Genomic DNA, 12,638 nt, shown 5'->3' with positions numbered 1-12,638 from the left:
AACTAGGAGCTCATTACAATAATCTAGAAGAAAGATGAATAAGACAGTAGCAGTGAGAACTGAAAGGAAGGAAAAACTGTGAGAGATATTAAAGTAATAACATAAATACAATTAAGTGACTCAAATAGAGAAGAATTGAGGAATGTTTTTGCAGTTGCTAATTATTATGAAAGTTACATTTTTAAATAGGTATACCTCCACACACAAAGACAGTTATTCCTGCAAATAAAACAAAGCCATAAAAGGTACAGCAAGTGTACTGCTTTAATTTGAAAGTACTGTATTAAAATAGTAGTTTTATTTCTGGCAAAGTTTAAAAGTGTGAGAAATTTTTACTATGAATAACTCACAAGGAAAGTAAAATTGCACATGTCACTCTTCTTAGAAGTAATTTAGTTTTGTTTTGAATTTGACAGTCAATCTGAGTTTAAAAAAAAATAATAAAGCAACATTATAATCCACACAAATTATTTTACAGTTTTGCACTGGTGGAGTAGAAAGGTATAGCTCTGCCTTGAGAGGGGGAAGGTTCAAAAATGAAGAGAAGGAAAAATAAAATAAGATATAATAAGAGAGGGAGGTAAATCATAAGAGACTCTTAATTTTAGGAAATAAACGGAAGGTTGCTGAAGGGGAAGTAGGTGGGAAGATGGGGTAACTGAGTTACGTGCATTAAGGAGGGCACTTGATGTAGTGAGCACTGGGTGTTACACACAACTGATGAGTCACTGAACTCCACCTCTGCAACTAATATGTTAATGTTAATTAATTGAATTTCAATATAATAAAATTTTTTAAAAGTGAAAGGTAGGGGGAAGAAAGGAAACAAAAAAACAGACTTGGGTGAGGCTACAGAAGTACAGAGATGCAAAAGAGAAGATCTGAGCAAAAAAGAGAGAGTAGTAAAAGAGGCTTCTGAAGAACAACATGGATTACATTAGATTTATCCTCTAACCAGAGCATTTTACGAGGGGGATGATGAAGTTTAATGTGTTCCACCCAGGACTTTTTTTTTAAATAAAACAAAATAAAATACAAAATATGATACTACATCCCTTATAGTAAAGAAAATATTGTTTTTGTAAATCCACTGTTTCACATATTCTTAAATATACACTGGATTATAATACAATTATGTATCTTTACTAAGGTTAATTGACAAAAAGGTGGAACAGGACTGCTCTAGAATAATTACTAGCAGAACAAGTCTGAAAAATATTGCCCAAGAAAAACTCAGAATGTTATTGCTTTTTTAAGAGTTAACTAGATGACTTGTGGTCAGTGCTCATTTATTTATACATTCACGTACTCTGTCTCTGAACAGGGCTGCCACAAATTTACTAGGGCAATTATTCTGCAAATAACAAGTGGCCAAAAGCAGAGAAATATTATCCAATTCATTGGCCAGAGGTTGCCTAACCCAATGCCACAGTGCTAGGTCCCCTAATACTACAAATAAATGATCACTCCACCAAGTATAATATATCCTGTCAAAGACAAAAAACAATGGTTTACATGGTCCAAGAGAAAAAAGTGAAGTCAAAATGACACTTTAAAGAGAAAGAGATGAGACAGAAAAGAGATCAAAAGCAAATTAATGTTTTGTAGCAATCTGTAGAATAATTGAATTAAAGCCATAAAAGTAACCAAAATGCCAATCTCCCAGCATTGTTTTGGGCTGGGGAGACAAACTTCAGAGCAGGTTACTCTGGGCTCAGATCTCAGCCCTTACTAACTTACCAGCTGTATGTCCTTTGCAGAGTTAAACACTTTGATTCAATTTTAAAGGGAGCTAGTTTTGGAGGACCTGAACATACATTTTTCCAAAGAAGACACACAGATGGACAATGGACACATGAAAAGATGCTCAGTATCACTAACCATCAGAAAAATGCAAATCAAAACCACAATGAAAGATCACTTTATACCTGTCAGAATGGTTAAAATCAAAAACACAAGAAATAACAAGTATTAGTGAGGATGTGGAGAAAAAGGAACCCTTATGTACTGTTGGTGAGAATGCAAATTAGTACAGCCTCTGTGGAAAACAGTATGGAGGTTCCTCAAAAAATTAAAAATAGAACTGCCATATGATCCAATAATGCTACTACTGAAAGAAAATGAAAACACTAATATATGCACCTCTGTTTACTGCAGCATTTACATTAGCCAAGATATGGAAGCAACCTAAGTATCCATTGATAGATGAATGGATAAGAAAGATGTGGTGTACATACACACACACACACACAATAATACTTAGTACTAAAAAAGGATGATCGTGCTATTGCAACAACATGGATGGGTATCATGTGACATCAGTTAGATTGAGAAAGACAAATTCTACACGATTTCACTCATATGTGGAATCTAATAAACAAATGAATAAACAAAAAGCAGAATCAGACCAATAGAGAATAACCTGATGGTTGCCAAAAGGACAGGGAGTAGGGGAATGGGACAAGTGGGTAAAGGGGAGCAAGAGATACAGGTTTCTCATTATGGAATGAGTAAGTCATGGGAATAAAAGGCACAGCACCAGAAACAGTCAATGATATTTTAATAGCGTTGTATGGTGACAGATAGTAGCTATACTTGTGGGAAGCAAAGTATAGGGTACAGAGATGTTGAGTCACTATGCTATATACCTGAAACTAATATAATATTATAAGTCAACTGTACTCAAAAAAATTAAAATAAAAAGAAAGGGTCAGTTTCAAACTCATAATTACTTACTAAATAAATAAATAATTTACTAAATAAAATAATATAAATGATGTATCTATCATAGGGTGGACACTATATATTAGTTTTGACAATTGAGTGTAAAATTTTGCACTGTAGCATGTCTCAGATATTCAGTGGAAAGGGAGAATGGAGCAAGGTAAGCATCCTGAAAGGCTACAGTCCAAATATACAAGGGAGAGAAAGACTGCGCTTTGAGTCATTTGAATGACCTTGGTACCAGGCATTTTCCCCTCTATAAGTTTGTGTTTATTATTATCAGCTCCAGAACGTACAATGTTCCTTATGGATTTAAATCCAATTTGCAAAGATGGTGTAACTGATCCTCACTGATCACCAGCATCAGTTCTGTACGGATGAGTTCCAATGCTGATGACGAACTTTCCAACCTTCTTAATCTGCCATCACCCTACTCATCCGGTCTTAGTTCCCATTATTCATCAACATTTATTTACTTTAGAAAGAAAGGATTCACTGTCTCCACTTATATATATTCAAATCTAGATGCCTGAGCAATAGCCTACTATAGAAGAAATTAAAAATTTAATTCTCTCCCTTCCCTCAAAGTATGATGAATTGAACTTGCAAAGGTAAATGACACATGGACATTTCCTACACTCATGAAGTCCAAGAATTTAACAGATGAGATAGATGTAAATTGTACTATCATAAAATCAGTGCCATACTATCAGACACATGAAAAAATGTTCATCACTAGCCATCAGGGAGATTCAAATTAAAACCACATTTAAATACCACCTTACACCAGTTAGAATGGCCAAAATTAGCAAGACAGGAAACATGTGTGGAGGGGATGTGGAGAAAGAAGAACCCTCTTATACTGTTGGTGGGAATGCAAGTTGGTGCAGCCACTTCAGAGAACAGTGTGGAGATTCCTCAAGAAATTAAAAATAGAGCTTCCCTATATCCCTGCCATTGCACTCCTGGGTATTGACCCCAAAGAAAAGAAAAGAAGGGCCATCTGTACCCCAATGTTTATAGCAGCAATGGCCACGGTCACCAAACTGTGGATAGAACCAAGATGTCCTTCAACGGACGAGTGGATAAGGAAGATGTGGTCCATATACACTATGGAGTATTATGCCTCCATCAGAAAGGACAAATACCCAACTTTTGTAGCAACATGGACGGGACTGGAAGAGATTATGCTCAGTAAAATAAGTCAAGCAGAGAGAGTCAATTATCACATGGTTTCACTTATCTGTGGAGCATAACAAATAGCATGGAGGACAACGGGAGTTGGAGAGGAGAAGGGAGTTGAGGGAAATTGGAGGGGGAAGTGAACCATGAGAGACTATGGACTCTGAAAAACAACCTGAGGGTTTTGAAGGGGCGGGGGTGGGGGGTTGTGGTACCAGGTGGTGGGTATTGGAGAGGGCACAGATTGCATGGAGCACCAGGTGTGGTGCAAAAACAATGAATACTGTTACCCTGAAAAGAAATTTTAAAAAATTAAAAAAAAAAAAAAATCAGTGCCATAACCAAGGTAGCAAAAGGTGCTATGGGTACAGAAATGGCTCCTAACTCTGAGTCAGCAAATGGTTCATAATCTGCCCTACACAACCATATTCATATCTACCTTTATCTTCTGCCCACCTTTTTATTATGTTTCTTCCCCCACCAAACTTTTTAACTTCTTCCCCTTTGTTAAATCAATCCAAACTTCAAGAATCAGTAGAAATTTTGACTTTCCCAGGATGCATTTTCATCTCTTTTTTTCTAAACTACTAGTATTCTTAGTACTTTAGTTTGTATATTTTTATTTCAGACACACTGATTTTTCTTCCATGGCTACATAATAATTCCCTTAAATACTTGGCAGACTCTTAAAATCTCAATGATCCACTGAATAATATCATTCAACTGAAATTTTAGGATATAATAAAATTGTGATTGAAGATAATCCTATATTCTAAGTCCAGCACTATTATATTCTCTGATTTCCAACTGTATTTGCAGGCAACTTCAAAAATTTTACAAATTTCACAAATCATAGATTGCCAAGCTCATCAGTTCAAGTGTTTTAGTTCCAATACAATTCTAACAATCTGGATTTTAATATAGGCTTTACCCACTGCAGAGATCAACAATGAATAAGCATTCTAACATAACTTAAACATCTTAATAATTCTCCCTAACATGTCTAAGAACACTTTACTCAATAATTGTATTAACTTGGGTTTTTCTACCTGTTTTAGCAAAAGAGGAAGTCCAGAACTTCTAACAGTATTTGGGCCTAACCCTCCCACCTTTAATTTCTGTTCCTATAAAATGCAAACTCAAGTCTAACAGGCTTCAACCTCTTACTGTCTTAGCATGAGGAAAAAGTAATACATGAACTACCAACTGGTTGATAAAAGGGAAAGAAGTGAAATGTGAAATTATATTTTAAGCTTCATTTAGTTCTAGAACCATTAAGAACTTTCTGCACAACTATTAGCAGATCCTCTCGTTATCAGACCTCAACTTTTCCCTGTTAAGTTTATCCTAGCACTGTAGATGATTATAAAACTGGTATTTCTATTGCAGAAAACATTTAAAATAACTGAGGAAATTTTCAAGTTTATTTGAAAACCAAAATTTCAGAAGGAGATATGAAAGAAAAGAAGCCAATAAAAGAATAATAATTGGTGCTTTTGAAATAAGGAGAAATGAAGTTCAAAGACAATCAGAAAAATAATCTGAAGTAAATTTGATACTGCAAATCAAACTGATTCACCTTGTCTAGGAGAAACAAGTGACAGCAGAGGAGGAAGAGGGAGCAGGAAAAGAAGACAATAATGGTGGAAGCAGTGGCAGCAGTTTAAAGGAGTAACAGAGAATTAGTTTGGCTTCAGACTTTTCCACAACACCACTCAAAGTGAGAAAACAGGTAGAAATGATTATATAGTTGTAAAAAGGAAAAACATAAATTGAAAATTTTATATCCAATTTGCTCTTAGACAACATTCCCATGTATCCAAGATCTTAAAGAACAGAGCCATCATGAACTCTTCCCGAAAAAAAAAAAAAGCTTTAAAATATAGCCAACTAAATAGCCAATATTAGAGGAAAGTAAGTAAAAGGATTGGTGGTGGGGAACTGAATCAATTTAGAAAAGCAAATGCTGCTGGCTTCTATCTGAACTAAGAACACAATTTTTAAAAGTCATGATCAAATTCAAACTTTTAAATAATCTTATTAACTTAAAAGAGACACTTAGAAACTAATCTCCTGTGAAGGAGAAGTGTATTGTTTCAGCAATCCCTTTAGGTTTGCCTTAGTCCCCATACCCTCAATTAAGTTAATAAAAGTAAATGCTTTTACTAAAAAATGGCATGCTACAATTTTTCTAAAATTATATTTACCTATATGCCTAAATAAATACAAATTGTTGGCAATTAATTTGTTATTTGTGGTGGTAGTTTTAGGATTCCCCCTTTTATACTTTTACTGTAACAAACATCTATCACTTTTTCAAAAATGAGCCATTATACTAAAAACAAACAAACAAACAAAAAAGCAAACTTCCTGCCTAATTCACAGTTTTCTCTTTCTACCTTTGGTGGTAGAAACATCCTACTAGCTAACCGAGAGGTCTTCTCCAAAATAGCAGATTTGTTCTAATTTCCCTTATGAATTCCTCAAAGGAAGCATGGTATAACAAGAGTTAAAATCACGTTCAAAAACTACCTTCTATTGAACCCTTACTCCTCACCCAGTGCCATGCTAAAACCAAAATCCATTCTTTGATTTAACCTGTGAGGCAATATCTTCCCTTTTTACAGATATGGTAAAATAATTTGCCTAAAAGTTCTCATAGCTGCTAGGTGGCAAGGAGATTAAAAAATTATAAGGAGTACAAAGGTCAAGTTCTTGACCACTAATCTTTTTTTTTCTTAAGCCCTTAATTCTACAGTAAGATAGACCTAAATTAAATCCAGATTATGTTATTAGCAGTGTGACCCTGGACAAGTGACAACTTGTCATCTTTACTTTTTCCATCTTCAAAATGGGCAGATTATCAACCCTATCTCATTACATCACTAAAAATAAATAATAAAGCTCTTAGTCCTTCATTTAGCAGATAGAAAGGATTCTATTTGGTGATAAGTAACAAGTTCTTAAAACGCTAAGAACATCAAGAAGAATATGATATCACAAAAGTAACTAAACAAAATTTATAAATACCAGAGAGATTTAAGTAATGTAGCAGTGAATCTTAGCAGAAAATGTTTTCATGTTTCTGTTCACAAAACATTCCTTTATTCAAGTATTGTAACATATAAATCAGAGTTTAAAGAATCATAAAAGTTTAGTAAAATGTGACATAATATAAAATTTGGACCAACCAGAATGAATCAAATTCCTGAGCACAAAAGTTACCACTTGGTTTCATTTTTAAGTTGCCTCAGGCAAACTTGCCCTCTTTGGGGGGCTAAATCATCATTTAGAACCATCACCTTAAAAAGCAGAACCCTGAGAAAATGCTACTTTCCTCTGAAAACTAGTTTAACTTTTGATTCTACTCTCGAGTCCTAAATACATCAAATAAACTTTCTAAGGCTTCTACATTCCTTAAAAAACTAATTTTTAATCTAAGAAGGAAATCACAGAAGATGGGTTAAAATATAAGCTTCTTAATAAGTAACTTGTCAGAAATAAAAGTGTAACTGGGGCGCCTGGGTGGCTCAGTGGGTTAAAGCCTCTGCCTTCGGTTCAGGTCATGATCCCAGGGTCCTGGAATCGAGCCCCACATCGGGCTCTCTGCTCAGCAGGGAGCTACTTCTGCCTCTCTCTCTACCTACTTGTGATCTCTGTCAAATAAATAAATAAAATCTTTTTTTAAAAAAGTATATCTATATTTGTTGTAATAATAGGAAAACAAATACACTTTTGAAAGAAGCAATGTTAGTAGTTTTAAAAGCCACTTTACAAACCATCTTTTTAAATTCTGAACAGCTAATCTGCCCCATTATAATTTCTAAGAAGTGTGTAATTGCTTTATTTTCACTAATTTTAGCATAATGACATGTCCAGGTCTCAGCAGTAATGTGCTGTATTACATTTAGTAAATAAGGGAGTTTAAAAAAATAATGGAGCTTCAGTGATGACTGAATAAATTAGTGATACTTAAGAGCAGAAAATGCTTTTGAAACCAACAATAATCTGCACCAAAAGGCATACTGGAACATGCATACCTCAAGTCATCGCTTGGTTCTTTTTTTTCTGGAAGTTCCATGTGCTTAGAGTCTGTTGACTGGTGCTCTTCAGCAACATTGGGTTCCTGGTTTATCATAGGGAACTCTGAAGTAAATGAGAGCTCCCCTTCACTGGAGACCCCAAAGAGGTCTGGGTCATCTTGAATGACATCAATTAAGAGGACATCATCTTCATATGCTTTAAGAATATCTGGAAACCCCATTTTAATTTCTGAAAAGTTCTTAGTCATTTCTCTACCACTAACTTCAGAGAAAACTGGTTTGAATGTTTCTTGTTCATTAGAGCAGAAAGCAGGACTTTTCTCGATACACCCAAGATCACAAGAAAAAGTATTTCTTTCAACTGTGAGAGAAACAGCTTCCTTGTTTGAAATAATATTGCCTGGTTCAGAGATGTGGTTGGATGGTTTATTACCATTACCTTGCTTTAAAAAACTTGAAGAAATACTACAGGAATGCTTGCAGCTGCATGAGTCAGAATTAGCTTGCACTGGAGTTACACTATTTTGTATTCTCAAAGACTGAGGTCCTGAAGTTACTGTAGAAATATTTTCTTTATTCCTATTTTGTCTTACCTCGGCTCCAGATAAATTGTCAAGAAGTTCTAAGGGACTATATGCTTCTCTCTCTGATGACCTTGCATTTATTTCTTTCTTTTTTTCTGTTTTATTCTTAAGTAATGGAATTTTAAAATTAGTCAGCCGGCCTGTGTTCAGTATTTTCACTAAGTCTGGAACCACAAGGGTTTGCTTAGCAATGCATGCTTTTCGATGAATAGTTTTGCCTATAGAGTTATTTGCTTCCTGGACATCCTGGGAAGCCACTGTCAAATTAAATTTTGTTAAATTCCCTCTATCTTTTTTTTTACTTCCTGTTAAGTTTTGAGGCACATTAGTTAGCTGAGTATCTTCAGTAGTATTAGAAACTACCTCCGAACCACTTCTGCTTGGTTCCTCTGACTGTATCTTTTTATCATCAATTATGGGTTCCTTTATAATCATTAAAGTAGGTTCTATTGTGGAGACTAAAGACAAACAATTTAAATTAGAATCCAATTTTTCTTTACTTGAAGATTCACTGTTTGTTTCTGTTATGGTACTTTGTAATGATAATTTAGAATCAGTTAAGTGAGTTTGATTTGTTTGGTGTTTAAGAAAATCATCTTGCTTAAAACTTTCCCGAGACCCAGGAAGACAGTTATTTGAATCTGGCAAGGAAGACTTTTTCCAACACTGGGCAGATATTCTAGCACAGGAATAACAAGGCCAAGTTCTTTTACCAGTCATCGGTATTGTTCTGTGACAGCCTAACTTCAATTCTTCAGCTTCATTTCTCAATTCTTCCCATGAAGATCTCTTTTCAAAATTACTGCAATCACTAGGTAATTTCACTATCGAGCTTTGCACCAACTTAATATACTCTTCTGGCTCCATGCTTTTAAATCCTAAGTGCTCTGAATCATTTTTTATTTCTTCTTCCAAAAGTGGCTCAAGGGTTTTCTGAAACATAGCATTTACATGATGTCCAGGACTTGGTTTTTTCCCTGCTGTTTCTGGAAGACTTAATAAATGACCCACTGGCGAGAGTGTATTGTGGTTTATTTTTCTCAAAACTTTTAAAGGACTTTTTTTAGCCTCTAAAGTCTCTGCTCCTTTATCCTCAGCACCTGTTTGGTTTTCTTGTAATGCCAACTCAGACTTGCTATACATATTAGAGAAGTTCATCTCAATAATCATTTCATCTCCTTTTTCAGACACCTTCATCCTTTTCCTGGGTTTTCTCCCAACATTGCTCTCCTCTATTGAGTATTTATTGTTTTCATTCTGAAGGCAGGAAAACAAGCCATTACTTTTACTTTGGTATAAATCAGTTTTTTTCAAGCAATAACTTATTTACTCCCATTAAGTTTTCTTCAGTTTGTAAAAGCTGAGGAGCATTATTTGTGTCACTCTTATCTGCAAGACTCCTAAAGTTTTCTTTCTTTAACTTTCAGGAATTTTCTGGTACATGCATACGTCCACCATCACGTTTATATGAAAGGCTATTTTCATCATTACAACCCTTGGAATGGGGGAAACAACTGCAATCATGTAATTTTAAAATGGAATTACTTTCTACTACAGGTGACAAGCTGTTACAAGAATATTTTGAAGTATTCCTGTACAGTTCATCTTAATTCAACCTTAATATTTTGTGTAGCCTTATTTTCAGTTATTTTGAGAAGGACTTTTTAAGGGCTTTCTAAGCCCTTAAGTTTTTTAATTCAAATTCTTCTTTTAATACCTTCTACCAAACCTTCCTTACCCAAAGACCGCAAGAAAGCCATACTTTGAAATTCACTGCACTCCACTGTTTGGAAAGATTCCGAATTGGTTAATGATTCCTTTCTTACCAGGTCAGTCCCTGGCTGTGGATCATCACTTGAGGCTTCAGTAACTTTTCTTTTTTCCTTGGCTGATCAAAACAACAAAACATACCAGAAAAGATTTTATATTGAGGAGGAAAAAGCAATACCACTTAAAATTTAAAAATTGTGAAGCCATCCACTTTTATTTCCCTGAATAGCTGTATGGGAACACACAAATGCTTTTAAATGAAAGACCTAATTTCTGTTAAGGAACTACATACATAAGTTTCAAGGCAGCTGAATAACCTCTAGCATCAGTATCACTTCACACTATCCAAAATGGATCACTAGTAGGAATTCCTCTTACCGTAATTCTGATCAAGGGCTCCTAACAGGGCAAACACCTTCTAAGAGAATTCCTGTTCTTCCCCCTCCTGGTCAACCACGTGCATCGGTAAAGCCCACACAAACTCAAGTTAAACACTAGTGTGAAACAATGATGGGGCAGGCTGAGGTGCAAATGCAAAAATGGGCGCAATCCCTGAGCGCTTTCTTGCTGTCTGCCCAAATGCAAGGGGAGCTCCGCCTCCTTTGCTGCTTCTAATCCCTGAGGATCTGAGGGGTCCGAAGGGCTCCCCTGGCCCCCAGACCCTCCTCTCAGCCGCCTCACAGCAGCCTTCCCAGCCCGGACTCCTCACCCGACTTGTCACTTTCCACCTCTTCTCTCCCAGACGCCCGGGCCACCATTCTCCTCTTTTGCCTGCTCTCCTCGCGTTCCCAGACCTCAGGGCCGCAGCCTCCCGCTTCGCCTGGCCCTGGCCGCCGGCCTCGCTTCCTCGAGCCTCGCGCGTCGCCTTCACGCCCGTGGGCCGCCGTGGGGCCCGAGGGCAGCAGCCGCCGCATCAGCCCCGGGCGGCCCGCCCTGCCCGCGATGCCCGCTGATGCCCTCCGAGGCCGGCCGCACCCGCTCACAGGCGGCCACCCGCCACGCAAAAGCTGCTTCCGCTGCCAAGACCCCAGCCTTGGCCCAGCTCCGCGCCGCCTGCCGTCTGGCTCGGGGGCCGGAAGCGGAAGTGGGGTCTGGGCGCTGCAGACCTAGGCAGTCTGGGCGGGGCCCAACGGGCAGAAGGGCCCAAGCCAGTGCAAGGCCTGATTGCAGGCTTCACTGCTTGCGACGGTGGCCCGTGGCGCCTTTCTAGGCCAGAGTCTCCTGGAAACTTTCAGGGCTCTTTCTCTCACTTGCTGCCCCTTCCGCTTGGCCGCTGGCAGAGATGACTGCTGGCCAGTGGCTTCTAACCATCCCCAAACCACGTGGGGTCCCTTTCTATCAGCCCTCTTGATTTATTTACCCACATATCCTATAGGCACCTCAAGCTCTTGTATGGTTGCAACACTGAGCTTATCTTCCCTCACAGGCTTGCTCCTGTGTTGGTGGATGTGCCACCATCCACTTACTTGTCTTAAGAAATTCAGAAACCTTTAAACACAGCTTCTTTCCACATCATCCCTCTCAGCCACATTCATTATGTCTGCTTGATTCTACTTTCTGTGTTTGTCAGCCACTCTCCCCTTTGCTATTTGGTTCTGGCTCCTGGAATCTGACTGATCTACTGCATCAGCCTCCTAAATTGTATTCATGCTTCTGTCCTTGTGTAATCGAACCAACCTTGAGTTTGCTCCTTGGTGAGTCAGAAATTGCACCAGACTGAGTTGTGGCACAAAGAAACTTCATTTGCAGCAAATAAGGAGATTATGGGTAATAACTTCCAAAGCCGTGACTCCCTAGCAGGGGTGAATGGGTTCCTTTTATTTAGGGCTAGGATGAATATTTAGATAGAGAAGCCTTGTTATCATATGTAAAGGCAGGCATAGGATCCTGCATGTGTCTTAAGAAAATATTCCTATACATGACATTGTATGTTATGTAAACGAGGCTCAGGCTTCTTCTTGGCTGGAGATTTTAGTATTATAATGAGGTAAAAGTAGTCTTCAATCATTCCACAGGCCACTCTGTGGTCCAACTGTGCAAGCGTGAGTCAGGGGTTAAGTTCAAACCAGTGTGGGTTGTCTGGGTGGGCAGAGGCAGTAGTTACTGCTCCAGGGAGATTTCACTTTCATTTGCCTGAGTTAAGGTATAAGCAGGAAAAAAGAGCTTAAGGAAAAATGTGGGACAAAGGTCAGTGAGTACAAGCAGGTGGGCAGTACAGTCAGATCTTGGGGTCTAGCTGGTGATATTTGTATTATTCCAAAGAAGCTTCTACCTGCTGCCAGCCTTGCCCCTCCCCTCCCATGAAAGGAGATGCTGGCATTTCTCAGCTTGGCTC

General features: G+C 37.8%; 1 protein-coding gene across 1 annotated transcript in view; it reads right to left on the bottom strand.

Annotated features, from left to right (window-relative positions):
• TOPAZ1 (testis and ovary specific TOPAZ 1) overlaps positions 1-11,344 on the bottom strand; it is a 133,462-nt gene extending 122,118 nt beyond the window's left edge. Inside the window, 5 exon segments of the mRNA XM_059162283.1 lie at positions 7,947-9,841; positions 9,843-10,140; positions 10,142-10,421; positions 10,864-10,987; positions 10,990-11,344. Of these exon segments, the coding sequence (XP_059018266.1) occupies positions 7,947-9,841; positions 9,843-10,140; positions 10,142-10,421; positions 10,864-10,987; positions 10,990-11,217 (2,825 nt within the window). The 5' untranslated portion in view covers positions 11,218-11,344.
• Between the last annotated feature and the right edge of the window lie 1,294 nt (positions 11,345-12,638).

Source organism: Mustela lutreola, chromosome 2, assembly GCF_030435805.1.
Source record: "Mustela lutreola isolate mMusLut2 chromosome 2, mMusLut2.pri, whole genome shotgun sequence".
Taxonomy (NCBI): Eukaryota; Metazoa; Chordata; class Mammalia; order Carnivora; family Mustelidae; genus Mustela; species Mustela lutreola.
Note: the sequence above shows the minus strand (reverse complement) of the source record. Positions and strands in the feature narration are given on the sequence as shown.